An 18,868-nucleotide genomic window follows, 5' to 3' on the forward strand; every position below is an offset into this window, starting at 1 on the left:
AATACAGCATACCTTTAACATGTTGAAGACATGCCTACAGTGATTCATAAGGAATCTCCACAGTGCTTATAATATGTGACATCAAAATTTGTCCAAAGAAGTGATTTTTTATGAGCAAATGTTTTACCACCGCAAACTTACTATTGTCACAGGTCATTTGAGGTCAAAAAGACGAATTCCAAAAGAATAGTTAAAGCACACATTGTCCACAAGCAGACCATGTAGGATAACCATCTAATTAGTATATTTAAGATATACAACGATTGTGTGTCAGCAAAGGACGTTCCTCGGAGATCCAGTAGCTATCAAAGATTGCAAGAATTGAATGCTTTAACCAGACCAGACAAAGGGGTGTGGGTCAGGGGGACTACAGCACCAGGCCTGGAGTCAACTAGGTAACATGAGAACAATATAGAGGGATAAAGAATAGTGCAGTCTCTTTTACGCAATATACGCAAGGGGATATGGCGCCATGTTATAGTCAACTGTTCGGTATTTAAAAACTTATGATATCACATGATTTAGATCGCATGGTTACCGTGCATTCCCTTCACGTTTTAAGTATTACCGAAGCTGGCCAAATGAGAGCATTGCCGTCAGTTTCGGAAACTTCTTGTGAATTTTATGTGAAGAATAATTAATGTAGTGATAAAACTAGTTGGTACAATAATAAACACATCTAACCCAACCCCAACCGCTCCGTTGGAACAGTTAATGAACAGAAAGTCCAAGTATATCTCCAAAGTTGACTGAGATACGAAAATCTTTACTGATAAAATGATTTGGACAGATGTTGTATATTGTGTCAAATTCTCTTCGAGTCACCATGCCTGACGAGGTGAGTAATCGGGGACAGCAGAAATATGAGATATTTGAAGAGTGCAAAAAACGGGCCTAAGGTCTCGACGCCCAGATCTGAACTTTTCTCACTTTTTCTTGAATAGGTTACCATTTTAATTAACATTCATTTTAAAGTAAACCATGATAAAAAACAGATTCTGCGGAAGTTCGCGTTCCATGGGCTTGAACTGATATATCGGGCACCCTCGGAGTTGTAATTTTTTTATGCAATATAGATAAGCATCTTGCATTCCGGAAGCAATATCATCCAATTCTATGTTCTATCATTTTATGACTACACCGGCCATCCAATACCGATCATATTCTGCAAAAGCTAACATAGAACGTCATCAGTCTTGCATGAGGATTCAGTCACAAACGTTTTAATCATCACTGTTGTAAGTTATAATTGCTTCAACTTTGGCGATAACTGGAAAGTTGTTAGGGTTACACCATTGAAGTTCAATTTCTATGAGTTACACGCTTTTCGAACGATCACAATAGGTGTAGTCCCTTTCATATATTACAATAAAAAATACATACTCTCATATCAAGATAACATAATCTCTGACTCTAGGTACGGTACAGTATAGCATGCCACTCTACTATTGCTACTAGCACAACTGTCAGTGCCTTCATCCGAAACACCTTCATCGAAGTAAGGTTTGGCATCATAGAATTGTCTGCAAAATGGCTCTCGAAAAAACCGATGGAGACTCTTATCAAAAGATTTTAATCTATGTTATTCTAACAGTCATCTTTATTAGGTTATTTGTGTCCTTATATCAGTGGTTAAAGCCAAGAGCAATGGCATGGTTCTTGACTAAGTTTGCCCATTCGTCAAATGAAGCAGTTGGCCAAATTAAGTCTAATGTGTTTGCTTCCATGAAGCAAATACAAAAAGAAAATGGTGAATTGGTAGTACTTGAGATTGGTGCAGGGACTGGTGCAAACTTTAATTTCTTTCCAGAGAGCAGCAAGGTAGGCTACAACATGAAAATATTGAAGCTTGATGTTAGGCCAAGGCCCTTTCCTGACGTGCAATCACGGCATTGGCAACGCGTATACTATAACCTACTGTAGTCTTACAATAGCCTATGCTAACGTTAGACCCACACTAACCTGTCCTAACCGCACACACCGTGTAGATTTTCGTAGGCCCACTTCTGCGAAAGATATATTCGTTTTGGTCAGCCTACGCTTTGTGTATTTCTCCCCAGGTGTAGGCATCTGATTTGCCAATTTTAGTTTGATTGTAGTGAAAGCACTTCATCTAGTAGGAGGTTAGTCCAACAGGCACACTCATCAATTGATACACAATATTCATTTAAATAGACAACACTGTAAGTTGTAAGCCTAGGCTTTAATTTAAATGCCAGTGTTGTTGGAGTAAAGTAAAATCTTTGGTTTCAAATATGATATTTTTCATTAAGTGGTGGAGAATACGGTACCATCAAACTGCAGCAAATTTGATTCAGGTAAGCAGCTTTTACGAGGTTTTCTTGCAGGACGATAAATCAGAATAGCCTTGTACTTAACAGGGAAGATGGAGTTATGGTAACTTCATGTGTCTTGTAAAGTTGCATTTGCTGTGTTATACATATGCAGTTGTAGGGCCTACTGATAGACACTGTAGTTGCCTTGTTTAAAGTCAAGTTGTTATCACTTTTTCAATTGCAATTTAATCTACACAGCCGGAAACAAAACGGCAAAAATTACCGCAGAGGAATAAGGAAACATCAAATTTGTACAAGTTCTTGATTGTGGATGCTGTAAGCTCAGAATCTTTTTATGTTTGCCATTAATATTGAGCACAACAACAAGCTTAAACTGTCAAACAATTATAGTACATATTGACAATGGTATGTGGTAAATTCATGATCTAGTAAGGGCAATAATGTTCTTTTAAAGATAGCTCTGTCATAATGATCTCCCTGATTTTGCTCAGTAGTTTATTTCTATCCTTCAGCTATGTGAGTTTGTTGATGGTTTGACCAGGGCAAAAAACATTTTGGTTACTGGGATACATAAGGCTCATAAAATGCAACTTGGATTTGGTTGCTTGGCATGGCCATATCCTAGCAACCAAAAAGTTTTTATAAGTTTTTTTTGCCCAATTTCATCCTTTGAGACATGTGGCAAGACACCATATCAATTTCAGGCGATTCTGAGAGGGTCAACGTGGAATCAACCCAAAAATCTGTTGATTTGGCATGGATTGACCCATATACTAATGCTAATATAGATTACTATATTAGCCCTAATGCAGATTAACTTTGGTGATTTATGCCTTTGAATGTGCATGTGAAATTGTTATCAAATATATAACCCCATCTCCTATTTCCCATCCCCAAAACAAGAAAATGTAGTGGTTTTTAAAATTTGATGAGCACATTTGAAGTAAACTGAGGCTCTTTTCCCCATTGCTGTGTACATACAGTAAGGATGTGTACATCTTTTCTCCTGGAAATGTCACACTGTCAGTAGCACCTGTAGACTATCCAATCTTTCATTTTAATGCTCCAACAGGTGTTAGCTTTGGAGCCCAACATCCATTGTGCCAAGCACCTACAAGAATCTGCCAGTGCAGCATCACATGTGCAGTTGTTGAACATCATAGATGGCAGCATTGAGGACATCAGTGCAGAAGTAAAGGACGGGAGCATAGATGCAGTAGTTGGCACCTACGTCCTCTGCTCAGTCAATAACACAGAGGCTGCCATGAATGAGATCAAAAGAGTCCTGAAACCAGTAAGTGATCTGGATATTTTAGTGCCAGATATGATGTCTGGCAAATCAATTCAAATGCTACTCTAGTGTTACAAGTCTTACTACATATGTTTGTAGAAACAAGAAGAAAACGTAACAAATAAATCAAGTCTACTGTATTAACACACTTTGCTGCTAAATTTGAAGTATTTTCTTCTATTTACTTTATCAAAATTAATTCATTAGTGTGCAGTAATACATGATAAATCACTCATTGAGTGGTTAAGTATGCCACAGGCACATTTTATAACATTCAGTCTTCTCAGTGAAGTGAAAAAAAGAAATCACAGGCAGATACTGTAAACTCACTGTTTTGGTAATCACTTTAAGTTGTTGATCAAACATATTCAGATATCCTTGTAATATTAGTTCAACCTATCTGTTTGAAGTAACAAGCTTTGAGAATGTTGACAAGTACATTATAATCATGTGAGCATTGTTCATGTTGTTGTTTATGCTCAAACTGAAGTTTGCATTGGATTGTGACTTGTTATTTCTCTGTCTGAGCCCTGTACGCATGTACAGTACAGTATTAAGTTGTATATTCTAACTACATACCTATAGTTAAAATTCCTGTATGTATGTGGTCACATCCGTTTCAGTTAGTACTGAGATGAGTATGATGTCAAACGCCAAATATAATCCAATATTTAAGATTTTAAGAAAATTATGGATAACTGACTGCCTGGTAAATATTGGATGATGGATAGCTTTACGGAGATACAGTACGTACCTACAAGTGACCTCTGAGAGTACTGCTTCGAATATAATCCAGCACATAAAACCTAATGGTCCCAATAGCTAAATGACATGTTTTACTGTTTCATTTTCATGGCGTCAATTTTTATCCATAGCTTCATCACTCCTGACGCTGTTTTTATTGTCTGTTTTGGCAGATTGTCTTCAGACCTGTACCTTACCTCTCAGCTACCAACAGATTCTGGGAAAAATACATATGAAATACAGTCTGAAAATATTTACTCCCAAAAACCATTTCAAAGATTCTCTCCATAAATGACAAGATTGCTTCAATTTCATACAGTATTTGCCTGTCTTGACGCATGAAGCGTCAAAAAGTACAAAATTAGAAGCGGTAGTGCTTTTCCCCCCCCAGTATTTTTACAACCACATATGTTCATAATTAGCAAGTTTCTAGACTACCCATGTTTTTACATCTTTTGTCAACCTTTCCTTACTTCTAGAATGGAAAGTACTACTTCGTGGAGCATGTCAGAGATGAGTACTACAACAGTTGGACTCACATCGGCCAAAGATTGATGCATCCTATCATGAAGGTCCTCGCTGATTGTGACTGCGCCAAGAGCACGTGGACCTTCATCGACCGAGCTGGCTTTAAAGCAGTAGATTACCGGCAGGGGGAGGGCTCTGAAAAGTTTCCATTTTTCCTTCGTCCCCACATCTACGGATGTGCAACGAAGTGAATGTGGATGCCGTAAGCCTAGTCTGTGATTCACTGGGTGCTCCTCTCTCTAGCATTACTGTAGTTAACTAGTTTTAAGGATTGATTTAGTACTACTTATTTGTGACTCTGTAGGGAAAGGACATTGCCTTTACTACATTAATTTTTAATGAACACCATACTTGTCAATTATTTGAAGCATCATAAATTCTCAACCAATTGTCTTTATCATTGTAGCCACTCTGAATTAATTTTACAGTAGATACTTTCTCCAAAACCAGTCTTTTTGCAAAAATTTCATGCTTGCTCGCTTGCTTGTCTAATTTTCCATTGCTTTTTCCAGCTTGTTCATGTTTTAACCAGCCACCGATAATCCATTCATTTTTTTGCAGTATTTTCAGTCTTTCAAAATTCAAATTTGAATTCCTTGAAACACAGAACTGTAGCTCTCACTGCCTTGTATGATGTGTCACTTCTTAACTGATCTCATTTACATGTACTTTGAAGTTTACTTTGTGTTTGCACAGTGGCAGCTGTAATGATTGAAATTTGTGGGTTTTCACTACTTTCTTCTTCTTCTATTCCAGAAGTTTTTTTGATTATACTTTTTTACATCTTAGATTGTTTGAAGACATACTCTAATGACTAGCATGGTGTAATCAAGTGGATGTTTTTACAGGCTCCTACTGTAGCCATGCAGGCATATTGGGCCCTTAAATTTTTGGTGCCCCCACAACTCAGAAATCTTGCTGTCTGGCCTGTTGTTGTACAGTGTTAGAGGAAGCCTTTACAAAAAGACTGCAAGCATAAAATTCAAAAGTTGAAGGAAAAACACAGAAGGACGCAATAATCACCATTGTTTTCATGTCATTGTGCTGACTCTAATAATCATGTCATGTGATCATCCTAATTGGTCAAAGATATTCATGTGGGTGAACATTAAAACAAAAATGCTTGACTTATCCAAGAATGATAGAGGTTTCATACAGAGGAAGGAGTAAGGTAAAATCAGGGTTAGATAACATACCTTTAAGCATAATTCTCTGATCTTATGTCCCTTGGAACTGCACCAGGGACAAGGAAAATTTGAATGTTTGCTAGTGTTTCATTAGGCGGACACAGAATTTTCAATAGTGGGATTCAAATGTGTAATAACTCACATATATTAGGAGTCAGTAAAGGATTGTAACCACCACAGATGTATTTCTTATGTAGGTGTATTCAGGGGTATTCTGTTATGTGTTAGTGTTACTGTACATGGCTTGGTCAGCTGGCTCCTCAAGATAAACTTCAGCATTACAATAATTTGCTGGGAATTTGTTGCTTTTTTCTGGCATTCTTGCGGTTAGATGCTCAGATATACAATTCCTGCTGTAAGTTCATTCTTGTGACAATAATCTCTATTTTCTGTATAATTTTCACATCACTTTGTTTCCAGTAAAAGTTAGTTGATCTAGCAGATGTGTTGTTGTGATAGTGGTCATGTATGAACTACCCCACCCTTACCTATCTCATCATTACGTACGCACTCCTATCTACCTAGCTAACAATAAATGTGTAATATTTTAGTACCACACCTCTGTTGACCCACTGCAGGGTCACCAACCAATTCCTCTTCCTTCCTGGTGTACAGACATTGCTGAATTATAAGACTGTTACCTCTAGACCTGCTAGACATTAAAGGTCAGGGAGGTTGGGGGTGGGGGTAGGGGAGAAGAAGGGTAAAAAGGGATTGGTGAAAGGAAAAGTCTAGCACATGTATGATTTGGTCAGAAGTCAAAACGAATGATCACATTTACTTCTTCCTTTATTTTTGTATACATTTATTATAATCATTCATATATATTTCATATTTTAATTCATATAATCATTCCATCTGTAAAAGTTCTATTGTGCATTAATGAGTTCCCCCTCAACAGTAATTTCTTTGTGTGTGAACTGTGAACATTGTTGGTTTTTCCACCACATGAACTTGTCCATACCAGTACAATTTTTTTTTTTTGGGGGGGGGGAGTTAAAATGTCAATGTGATCTTGATTTAATGCAATCAACTTCTGATATGGAAGCTTAAAATTTCAGGAGCATCAAACGAAATAAAAAGAAACTTCCGTTTTTAGGTGATGGCATATGCAATTGTGACCGTTTTTTACAAGAAATTAGTTTTATTTTGTAATGCATCAAACTTTGGTCTTCATATATAGTACATAAAGGATCATTATGAGCATTGAAGTTCACTCTCTACAATCAAAATGAATGCAGCAAGTGTCTGTGATAAACTGGAGATTCCATAGTGACCATATCCAGGTATCAGGTTATTTGATACCTACAACGTTGTTCATTTCAATTAGCCGTATCAACTCCATTTTTATCATGTTTTCAAATGTGTGTGGCATTAGGAATCTTTCAAGTATTATGTAACAATTTTTAAACCATTGGACCAAAGACTTTTCACCAGTATTCAGCTTTTAAAAAATTTCCATATTGTAAGGAAAACTATAAATCAATAAATTGCTTCTTATCATTTTAACTTTGATAGACGTTTGCGTATTTTCTGCCTACACAGATACCGGTTTTCTAGCCATTTTCCAAAGCCTTTGTAAAGGGCAGTGCGAAAACTACCCATATGTTGTCAAATGCAATAGTTTATTACAATGAACTCTATGATTGTTTTACTGCATAAGATGGGTACCCGAAAAAAAAATAATAATAAAAATAACTTAACTTGAAATATGATGACTTTGGGCAGAATTTTTAGTCTTGATTTAGGTCATAGTTCAAGAAGAAAATTGAGTGCTAGATTAACTATGTTTCTATAACTATTCTAATTCTAAAGTTATTTAGCTTAAAACAATCTCTCATGCTAAATCTCTCGAAAGCTTCTTTAGATTGATGAGGACACCGGCTCCTCAGTACAGATGAAAATGTTAATGTTAATCCATGATTGTGTCATAAATAAATCTGTTAAATCAGCCATATAAATCAAACCGCATTATTCTACGAAAATTGAACAAAATGAAATCAAAGTGAAATTATTATTCTTTGAGCTGATAGCCCGAAGTAACTATAGTTTGTTAGAAAGACTTAAGAGATTTTGCCGCTTGTAAGGATACTCTGATGTGAGGCACTAAAAATGTACCGACCATATAGTTTGGAGGTGTAGTCCTCGATTAGAATTTCTGTTGGGACGTAAAAAAAAATGTTTTTTTTTTAAACCTGTCGAGGGTATGAAATAGATGGTTAATCGATAACGCGGCTAAAGGCATCCAGCTTGGCGCATCTTTATGAATATCGGCTACATTCAGTTTTCTTGTGACGGTAACAGTGACAGTTTCCATTGTTCATCCCTCCCTCAAAATTCCAATCTTCTCCCGCCCCTCCCCCTTACCCTCCCGAACTTTTGTTTTGAAAAGACTTGTGTGTGAAATTCTTACTCGTCAAGATTGAGCAAAAATAGAAAATTGGTATTCCTGTATCACTAGGTGGCTGTGTCTCCACAAGTATTAGTACGATACAAGCCATTATAAGCTCCATCCATGTGCTTGACTTACAGAAGATGACATTTGATCATTTCTGGCAAAGATTGATAGCTCTTTGGTGGTGATTTTTGCGTCATAGCCATCTTATTCCCCATAGCAACGTTCTTCAAATTGAGTTGCTGTGATTTCACAACTGAATCATATTCCGTCATTAGCAACAGTAAATAACGATTTTTATGCCACGCAGATGGTGAATTAATTTGTCATTTGATAGAAGAAAAAAATGTAATTAATCATCATTACTAAACTCGCAGATAATCATATTAAAACAAGTGTTCCCTGTACATGCACAACTTTAATTTAGGAGGTATATTTGAGCTTATATGAAGACTTAAGTTGGATGAAAATGTGAGCAGGGGGTAGGGAAGGGGTGGTTAAATGACTGGTTTAGGAAGTGATTTTCATAAAAAAAAAGATGACGTAATTGATCGCGTTGCATGACACGAGACACGGATGGTTTCTTTTCAAGTAGGTGGTATGGTTGTCGAATCAATAGTTAAATATATATATATATATATATATATATATATATATATATATATAATGTTGCCAAATTCAATTGACGTATACAACAGTCCATTTCGCTCGTTTCTCATTTTTATCAATGCTATATACAATTTCATTTGTTTTGACATAAAAAGAAATCTGTAAGCTAAATAAGAACTTTATCAGCATTTTTAGTTTGCTTATTCGAGGTAGAAGGATCTTACACTAGCTTCTCCGTGATTGCAGGTTTGTTTCGAGGGAACTATTCTTTACAAAGAAAGAAAACGATACCATTCATTGAGAAAAAAAAGGTACTCCAAATTAAGAAAAGGGACACTTTTTAATTTTCCCTATTCAAGACGGGCTGGGGATCCCGGGATCCGATAACCCTGTCACCGTAAAAGCATATTAAGTACATGCATGCACGTTTGCAACTAGCATGTCCTAAATCCATCATATCATATATATGATGGAATATCGCCTGGGTAATTTTCCCTACCAAGCAATGACTGTTTAGATTTTAAGTTACTAGAGGAGAAAGCTTAGCGGTGTTCTCCCGCCTAACATATTACATATCTGCTGTTGTCGGGTTATCTTCCCATTTCACTAGAGAATTTCTCAAATCACCTTAAATCTTCCTGCTTTTAACATCTTTAGTATTTTTACAGTTTACCGGCGCTGTAATATGGCAAACGTGAGACACTGTGATGCTATAACCGTACACACGTACAAATCAAGTTATTTCGGAAATTCTATTCAAGTATAGACACTTTTCAGGGTAAGGTCAAGTTAGCCCCCCCCCCCCCCACACACACACACGCATACACACCCACATACCCTCCAATAATAGGAATCTTAGTTTAGGGGTCAAATGGTGCATTCTGAGGTATAGTTAGACTATAAAATCGGTCTTAATTATATTTTGGAATAATAAAAAAATCCCCGACTGACATTGGGGTTGGGGGAAGGAAGATGCCTCCCCCCCCCCCATTTGCGCCACTATTCAGGATGTCTTATCTTTTCTGGACTGACGGATACTTGACTTATGCTATATGACACAGGGTATTTGACATGATGTAACCCTACAGCAGTAAGAGTAAGAATACGAGTACTCATAGAAGTATACCCTCGAGTACTATACTGTATATGAGTACGAATTGCTCACAGCTTAAATAATTCTCCTTAGTATGAGTACGAATTCTAATAGAAGTGTACCCTCGAGTACAACTACATCAGTACGAATTGTTTACAGCTGAAAGAATTCTCCTTAATTCGAGTACGTGCATGGTACTTCTAATATAGTATGTAGCATGCGTATATATACGATTACGATCTTACACTATAGTACAAAGGACCCCCCCCCCCGAAAAAAAATACCGTGAGTACATACAAAAATCCATGAGCAGTTCATCATGCTAGAATAAGAGTACGGAGTAAGAAATTCCCTTTGGTAAAACATATGGTATACGAGAGATTACAGTACAGTAAGTGTATAAACATGAGTACGGCGGTACATTTATCACTATAGTATCTATACTAGATTTCTAACATGCCTCGAGTATGAGTACAAATCCACGAGGTCGTGTACAAATCCATGGAGTTCAGTATGCTAGAATGCGAGTACACGGACTCACTGCTAGTCGGCTACATAGCACGCCAAGAGTGCCAATTTGTTATATATATATATATATATATATATATATATATATATATATATATATATATATATAAACAATGTTATTGACCCCGTTTTCTTCTAAAGAAAAGAAAATAAGTAACTGCTCGTTAAATGATTTATTCCATCATTTGGTGTCATTAAGTCCAATATAGGCCATGTCGTAGTGAAAAACACGGATGATTCCGTCTTGGCAAAGCAGCAAAGATGCCCTACATCTAAGTTTATACCCCAGTGACAATAAATGAGAATGTAAGCAACTTAACCGCCGTAACACATGGTTCAAGCACTGAATTAAAACCCCTTTTCCTGATAACGCCCACGACACACATTACCTGAAGGTTAATAGCATTGGTTTGCGCTGCATATTATTACATATCATAATCCTCCCAAATGCAATGTAACCGCTTCTTTATTTTATTTTATTTTATTTTATTTTAGGGTTTCACTATATTTAAGCCGAGATTAAACAGGAAAGAATTATTCATTCTTTTGTTCAATTAATAATCTTTACCATATTACGCCCACGACAGGAAATAACGTAAGAGCTAACGACATTATGTTGCTAGCTGTTGCTTATCATTGTTGTCTCACAAGAGTGAATTTTTCAAATAGTTAAATTTTATTGGTAGATGTTTTACATATTACAATGTAAATATATAGTTCCATATATGCATATGAAAGCAGTGGCACCGCTCCAACCCCACCTACGATTGTCAATCTCATTGGGAAATGGTTCATTCGGGAGAGTTTTACATCCAGCTGCATGGGGAAGAATTGGACCACTACTACGGGTGTACAGCCTTGATTCAACCTCACACAAAGTATTTTTGAGCAAAGCCTTGCAGTTATATGGCGACTTATATTGACCTAATTCAAATTTGCCTCAAAATGCACCATTTGACGTCTGAATCTTTTGCTCTTTCTTTGAGGACCCACCCCCCCCCCCCCCCACCTCTGCATATGCGACGGCTTCAGTGACTCCAGGGCAGCACCCATCCATCATAAAATCACTCATTCGCCTCTGGAGTCGGGAAAATGTTTGAATTATTATCCTTATTTATTAGCACATCCTTCAATATACATTTTGTTTTTGCTAGAGAATATGTATGATTACTGTAGTAGAATTCCTAATCGAGCCAAGTCTAATTAAACTGCAGAAACTACCCTGGACAATCTCACTCCTAACTTTGACTTGATTCCCAAGCGTCTCCCCAACTGTTCGGATTTAACCCCTTGCTTTGTAAATTGCACCTATAGCAGAACATGGCAGCATTTCCTTGAAAACTCCATAGAGATCGCTGCGTGGGTTATAGCGGCAACTCACCAAAAGAAACTTAAAGTGATGTTTACGATGGCAGACATAATTATAAGAGACTTTTATGGTAAAAAGAATAAAACATTAACTGTCAGTTGAAAATCCTTTGTCTTTATCTTCCGCTTAACTTTATCTTCCGCTTAACTCCGCTTAACTCTATATATGGTTATTTCCTATTTTCACCAGATCAACATGCCCTGCAAAAGCTGTACATTTCTAGTATAATGTAACTATCGATATATCGAAATCTTTGGCATGTTAGTGTAGCTGTTATTTTTCTCTATATTTAGAATTTTATTTCCGCAACATGGAATTTGTTCTAGTAATAAAAAATAAAAAAATTCCTCAGTGAATAAATGCTCAATTGCCATCATGAGGACATCACTAACCCGAGTGTTGCCAGATGCTTTCATAAATTCCACCAAAACCTTATAAGTTGGGCTCTCCATGACGAAAATTGACTTGGACTTGGAAATCCAGCAAATTCCCAACAATGTTGCTCAACAAGGATCTTCAGTCAAGTGAATAAATACCTTTAAATTCGACTCCTGCCAGGACATTACGGTGTGGTTATATAAATCCTTTTGTATTTCAAAATTTCCCTGCAGAAAAATGCATTTGATGTCTCGAGGTCGGGAAATGTAGAGATATCTTTTTCAGATTGCTTGTGTTGTATGTATATTAATATTTTTTTGTACTTCGAATGAAGCGTACAGGAAACATGTACAACACATTTTATGACGAATGTATACCCTTATACATTTTTAACTTAACATATACATCGCAGCTCTATAACCTTAAGTGAATTAGTCACCCCGAAAAAAAATTATAATACATAATTGTTTCTAAGGGGGTTGGATCCAAGCTCATCCGAACCATGCACCTACTCCATAAGGTCCCTCTAATTTTCCAAATTTAAAGCATCGAACGCCGGGCAATTGACATTCAATCTAAGGAAGAAACATATCGGTCTACTCATCTATAGAAAATAGCCTAGCGTTAGTACTCACTATTCCCGGTCTTAATTCGCTAATTAGTCTTTGTCGTACGGCGGGTGATCGACGTTCGAGACTTGTTTTCGATGGCGAAATAAACCAGACAAAGGAACCATAGGCCTAATTGTCACAAATGAGTTTAGGGCGTGTACAATGAAGACCTAATTAGATAAACAACTAGATTATGGAGGAGGAAAGAAGAAAACAAATAATCGTGAAGTTAACGAAGGGCGACTTTTGGCACAAATTTACCTTTGATAAATCGTAGGTTATGTTCTATATCACTGTTAATGTTTGAGAAATGACTTTATAAACGTCTGATGGTCGTCGATTATAATTACTGTATATAGGTACAGGGGCGAAATAAGGGGAGGGGTGCCCGAGGGAACGCCTCTCCCCCCCCCTTCTGGAGATATGACTCTATAACCGTCTGAAGGTCGTCGATCACAATTACTGTATATATGTACAGGGGCGCAATTAGGAGAGGAGTGCCCGAGGGGACACCTCTCCCCCATATTGAGAATTTTTTTTAAGATGGAGGGTGCCTAGATGCAAAATGGGTAATATTTTTGTCTTCTATCTTTTTGCAACAATGCTGAAGAGTATTTTACTGTTAAGTTAAAGGTTGTACCTACATGGTAATGTATTTATGTACTACAAACTAGGAATATTTTGTTTGTCAGTTGGGGGGGGGGGGTTGGCGTAGGTTGAAGTTACCCCTTCCTACGCCCTTGCGCCCTAACTATAGGTTAGTTCCTCAGATGCAATACAAAACCCATTTAGAAAACATATAACACTTATAATAGGAGGTTTACAATGTACATGATTTTGTCAAGGACAAACGGTATTGAATGCAACCAAAGCAGGTTAGTTCTGTGTTGCCGTGAAGATCGAAGTAAATGGTTCGGATGAGTCAAGAATTCATGAAGCAATGGATAACATGTATGCCTGCAAGGAAGAGCATCAAGTTTAGCCTGAACAGAGCATTCCATATATTTCATAGCTGGGACACTGGAAATAAAGCAAACTAACTCAATACAGGGGATCTCGGCTCTTTGGTCCCCCCCCCACCATCCCTCCCATCTCTACGCTACTAGGGACATATTTCGTCCGATTCTTTCTTCTTTACAAAGTAGTTAGGCCTACGTACATCTCCCCGTATACATGCATATAGCTAACAGACCAAAGCTGTAACTATATAAGGGTATATTTGAACCATACCCCTCCCCTCCCCAGCTTATCCACCAAATCCCCCCCCCTCCCACCTCATCGGTAAAACATTCTTCGGAATTTCAGATCTATCGAGCACCTGGTAAAAAAAGAAAAAGAGAAAAACAAAATTGGGCTTTCCACCTGAAACAAAGCAAGTCGTCATAAGACTTTTCATCTCGCAAATAATCCTTTGTTCTAATGAGTTCGAGACAACTTTCGAACTACGGTGAACTAACACAGACAAAGGAAAAATACATGCATTGTCAGAGGAACAATACATACATTGTCAGAGGAAGCACTGATTTGATTTGAAATGTGAAGACGTGTACTATTTATACAATTTATTAGATAAACAGCTCAACGAAGGCCACATATAACAGGTAAACCATTTTATGATCAACAGGCAAACATGTGTCGTCCCAATCATTATGAAGGTTATAAGCCTACAAGGATGTGATCCGGGCCATACCCCATAACTCTGTCTTCTTAAAAGAATAGTCCAGGTCAAAATTTTGTTTTTATATGTTAAAGAGGAACACAATCTAAACACTCTAGTGACATTTGCATTCAATTCGTATGTACCGTTTTGAGATATTGACAGTTGAAGTTTTCACCTTTCGTACCATAAGTGAACTTGGAGCAAACAGGTGATGTCATAGTTGCAATGTCAAAAAAAGAAGCAATTATTCCCTTCAAAATAATGTAGGTTAGTCCTATTTGAAATTTCCTGACCTTTAACATCAAGTTGGAGGCCTAAAATCTTTAGGGTATTATTCCTTATTGACGATTTGAAATTTTGAAGTTGGAAACTTCTGAGGGAATAATCATGACCTTTAAGTTTATAATGTGGGATTAACCATTACTTTTGGTGATATACTAACACGTGTAATAATAGGAGATCAGACTAAACATTTGACGCACACACTCTTGTTTAACTGATCGATGGATGGACTTTGGTAAAGATTAAAACGCCTTACGTCATTGCACTGTAACTATTTCTCATACTATTTAATCGGTTTAATATCAAACAGTATTTTGCCATCTTAATATGATAAAGCGATCCTCACTACGGAGTGAACTGAGTACCGTAGTAATGGATAACATGTGAGGATACATGGCGTGTATGCAGTTGTTGGTTGTATGTGAACCTTTGAAGTTATTAAGTGGGTATGGCTGAGTGAAAGGTACGGCAGCTGTGAGGGCCTACCTGTCGAATAAGTGTGCCTACGCGTCTGAGGATATGAAACAAGAACTTTTTGGCGCCCTATAAGGGCCCAGTGTTACCGCAAGAAAAGGGGACTTAGCTTTAGTAGTGCCGAATTGGAGCTGGAGTCTGGGAGTAACTTTAAATATTTCCAGAAAGATACAGAGGCATAATAACCCTAGCTTATGTGTCATCAGTATTTTCATCTCCCAAATTTACAAGAAAAAGCCAACTAAATGTTAAAGTTTAATAAATGTGTGTGTGTGTGCGTGTATGTCTGTATACATGTGTCATTTCTACTATTTGCATTTACTGCTGCATATTCCTTTGTTTCTGGTGCGATGTTGGTGGTCTAAGCCAAGTTCAACGGGAAATGCATAACTCCCTCACGACGTAATTGTCTGACCATTTTATTCACAGTGGGCCGGTAACCAACTATAGTCGTTTTGTCGAGTCAATCCACTTGGGGATAAATTATATCTGCTTAAACAAACGTGCATTTCTCAACAACATGTAATATAAATATAACCTCCTTATATTTTGTTCAGGTAATTGCTTTGGAGCCAAACGTTCATTGTTCGAAATTTTTAGAACAACATGCCAGCGAATGGAAACACGTCAACCTAAAACCAGATAATTAACTATATTATATGGCGCGTTCACCGCGTTGGATATGCGCCGACACGTCCGATATGAGACTGTACATGTACTGGTGGTATATGTGCACTGGTTCTCTGCTCGGTAACCGATATAAGAAAAGTCCTTGCTGAAATCAGAAGAGTCCTCAAACCGGTAAGATTAAATTCAATGTTATAAACTACAGAATACAATTCAATAGTTCGGTTATGTCACACGGTGGGAGTTTTCTGTGATATAGTCGTTTTTCTTTTGTGCGATCCTTGATTTTGATTAAATTCACTTCATTGCGTCATATAATTTCCACAGTCTATAGAATATGCGATCGTGTTATTACATATTAACGTTAATGTAATATTGATTTCAACTTAATCTTGCAACACTGACATGAATGTAACATTCATATTTGTTGAAGTTTGTGGTTGATTTACAACGGACGTCCCAACAAGGAGCGGCAGCTCTCATGTTAGAATAGCAGCACATTGGTCCTAGTCCCTGGATCAACTAAGCAATGATACTTTAGCAATCTCTCCGACCATTACAAAAAAATCATATCCATAGTTTCATTTCTGTGAATAAACGTAAATGAAATAATATTCTTTCTAAACTCGTAAGGAATCGTAATTGAAACAGCTTCAAAGGGGAGCTCATATGCAGCTTCAAAAATCCGTGTTCCTCCGCCGAAGAATACTCTGGCCGCTGGAAGGCTTCTGAAGGCTCTATGGGCCATTGGGTCCAGGCTTCTCAGGAGTGTGTGGGCCATTGGTCCAGACTTCTGAGGAGTCTGTGGGCCATGGGGTCCAGGCTTCCCAACGAGTCTGTTGGCCATCGGTCCAGGCTTCTGAAGAGTCTGTGGGCCATGGAGTCCAGGATTCTGAGAAATCTGTAAGCCATGGGGTTCAGGCTTATGAGGAGTCTGTGAGCCATGTAGTCCAGGCTTCTGAGGAGTCTGTCGGCAATTGGGTCTTCTGAAGAGTATTTTGGGCCATGGGGTCCAGGCTACTGATTAGTCTGTGGGCCATGGGGTTCAAGCTTTGGAGAAGTCTGTGGGTCGAAATTGTTTCAAGTGGGCGGCGGAGGGTCCCAAGGAAAGTCTATTGTACAGGAGTCAGTCATGAATGATTTACCGATGGGCCAACCAGGAGTCTACTAGGAGCCCAAATGGGAGTGAATTCTTACTATCATATTATCTCTGGCATGGTAAATCTACTAAGGATATGTTTTCACTCCAGTAGCATGCATATTTTAAAATGCAAATCTGACTTTCATGTATTCTGTTCAAAGATTGATGCACATGTTATTTGTAAACGTTTAAATGCATGTTGTGAAAAACAAATAAATGAAATGAAATGAAATGAAATGTACTGGAAACTATTTATTTAAAATTAAGATCCACCTCAAATCTATTTCTATGCATGGTGGGTTGTTTTTTTAATTGAAAGAGATCATTACGACGATAAATGTAGAGTGTAAACCTGCCTCTCCTCTCTCATAAATATCAATATTTTATAGTTGTGTCTGGCAATAACATTATTGAAGATATTGTTTATCATTTAGAACTAAAACTGTCGCAAATTAAAAAATTTGGCTTCGTAAATGAATAAATAAATAAGTAAATGCGAATAATTTCAAATTAGGAAATGATTGACGGATCTCGCCCATTCATATCATAAACGTGATTGGGCAAATGACGTCATGCGTGAAAATAAAGTTCTAATTAAGGTCGTCTTCATAATAAATGTGTATTTTTCCTATAATACCACTGGTTATCTGTTATTTATCTATGACGTTTGATTTTCCCTTCTGTTTACAAAGTACTGTGTTTACCAAACAAATTGGGTTATAATTGCTTATTAATAAACAGAAAGTTTGAACATTCTCGGTTCATGGCAATACGAAAATTCAAAACATTCAAGTCAAAACATTGAAACGACTTTACCACAATATACAGAGACGGCCGAACTACTTGCCTTTAAACTTTTAGGAAAGAGTTGTTTCAATAAAGTCGTCTACATGTTTTATATATTTTAATATAATCATTATTTTAAATATTTATTTGGCCTTTGCTATATTATAGCGCTTTTTATGTATTGTAACTTTAAGTCGTTTATTTACTTATGGTCTTATTTCACCTCGGTTTTATTTATCGTTTATTTTGATTGTTTCCATGTGTTCTTCTTTTTCATATCTTGTCATGCATTCATGTACGTCTGCTGCTTTGTCAGTTTGGTTTTTCGAGGGTCTCAAAAAACATATGCTACGCCTGATGTAGAAAAAAAAGTTAATTTCTTCAAAGATTTGTATCACTGTTATTCTTGTTTCAGGAAGGGACGGTTTTATCTTTTGAAGCACGCGGAGCTGGGTTCGTGTCGAAACAGTTGCATTCATATTGGACAACGACTAAAGATTGTCCATTTCTAAATATGTATACGATTTCAACATGTTTTATTTTTTATATTTATTTACCCTTCAATACTTATGATATGAAATACGTGGTCAAAAAATGGTAGGGTGTAAACCTGTTTTCCTCTCTCAAAAATACCAATATTGTGTTGTTGTTTCAGGCAATAATATATATAGAAGATATTGTTTATCATTTAGAACTAAAATTGTTGCAAATTTAAAGAAAAAACTGTGTATATAAATAAATAATTAAATAATTAGGAATAATTTCACAATAGGACATGATTGACGGATCTCGCCCATTCATATAATAAACGTGATTGGACAAATGACGTCATGCGTGAAAATAAAGTTCTAATTAAGGTCGTCTTCAT

At 37.0% G+C, this 18,868-nt stretch overlaps 1 protein-coding gene across 1 annotated transcript; it reads left to right on the forward strand.

The window, feature by feature from the left end:
• The first annotated feature begins 1,434 nt into the window (after positions 1-1,434).
• Positions 1,435-7,556, forward strand: LOC139978470 (thiol S-methyltransferase TMT1A-like). Its single transcript, XM_071988724.1, has 3 exons — positions 1,435-1,821; positions 3,370-3,591; positions 4,812-7,556. The coding sequence occupies exons 1-3, from the start codon at positions 1,531-1,533 to the stop codon at positions 5,049-5,051; spliced, it is 753 nt and encodes a 250-aa protein (XP_071844825.1). The 5' UTR covers positions 1,435-1,530; the 3' UTR covers positions 5,052-7,556.
• Positions 7,557-18,868: the final 11,312 nt, after the last annotated feature.

Source organism: Apostichopus japonicus, chromosome 13, assembly GCF_037975245.1.
Source record: "Apostichopus japonicus isolate 1M-3 chromosome 13, ASM3797524v1, whole genome shotgun sequence".
NCBI lineage: Eukaryota > Metazoa > Echinodermata > Holothuroidea > Aspidochirotida > Stichopodidae > Apostichopus > Apostichopus japonicus.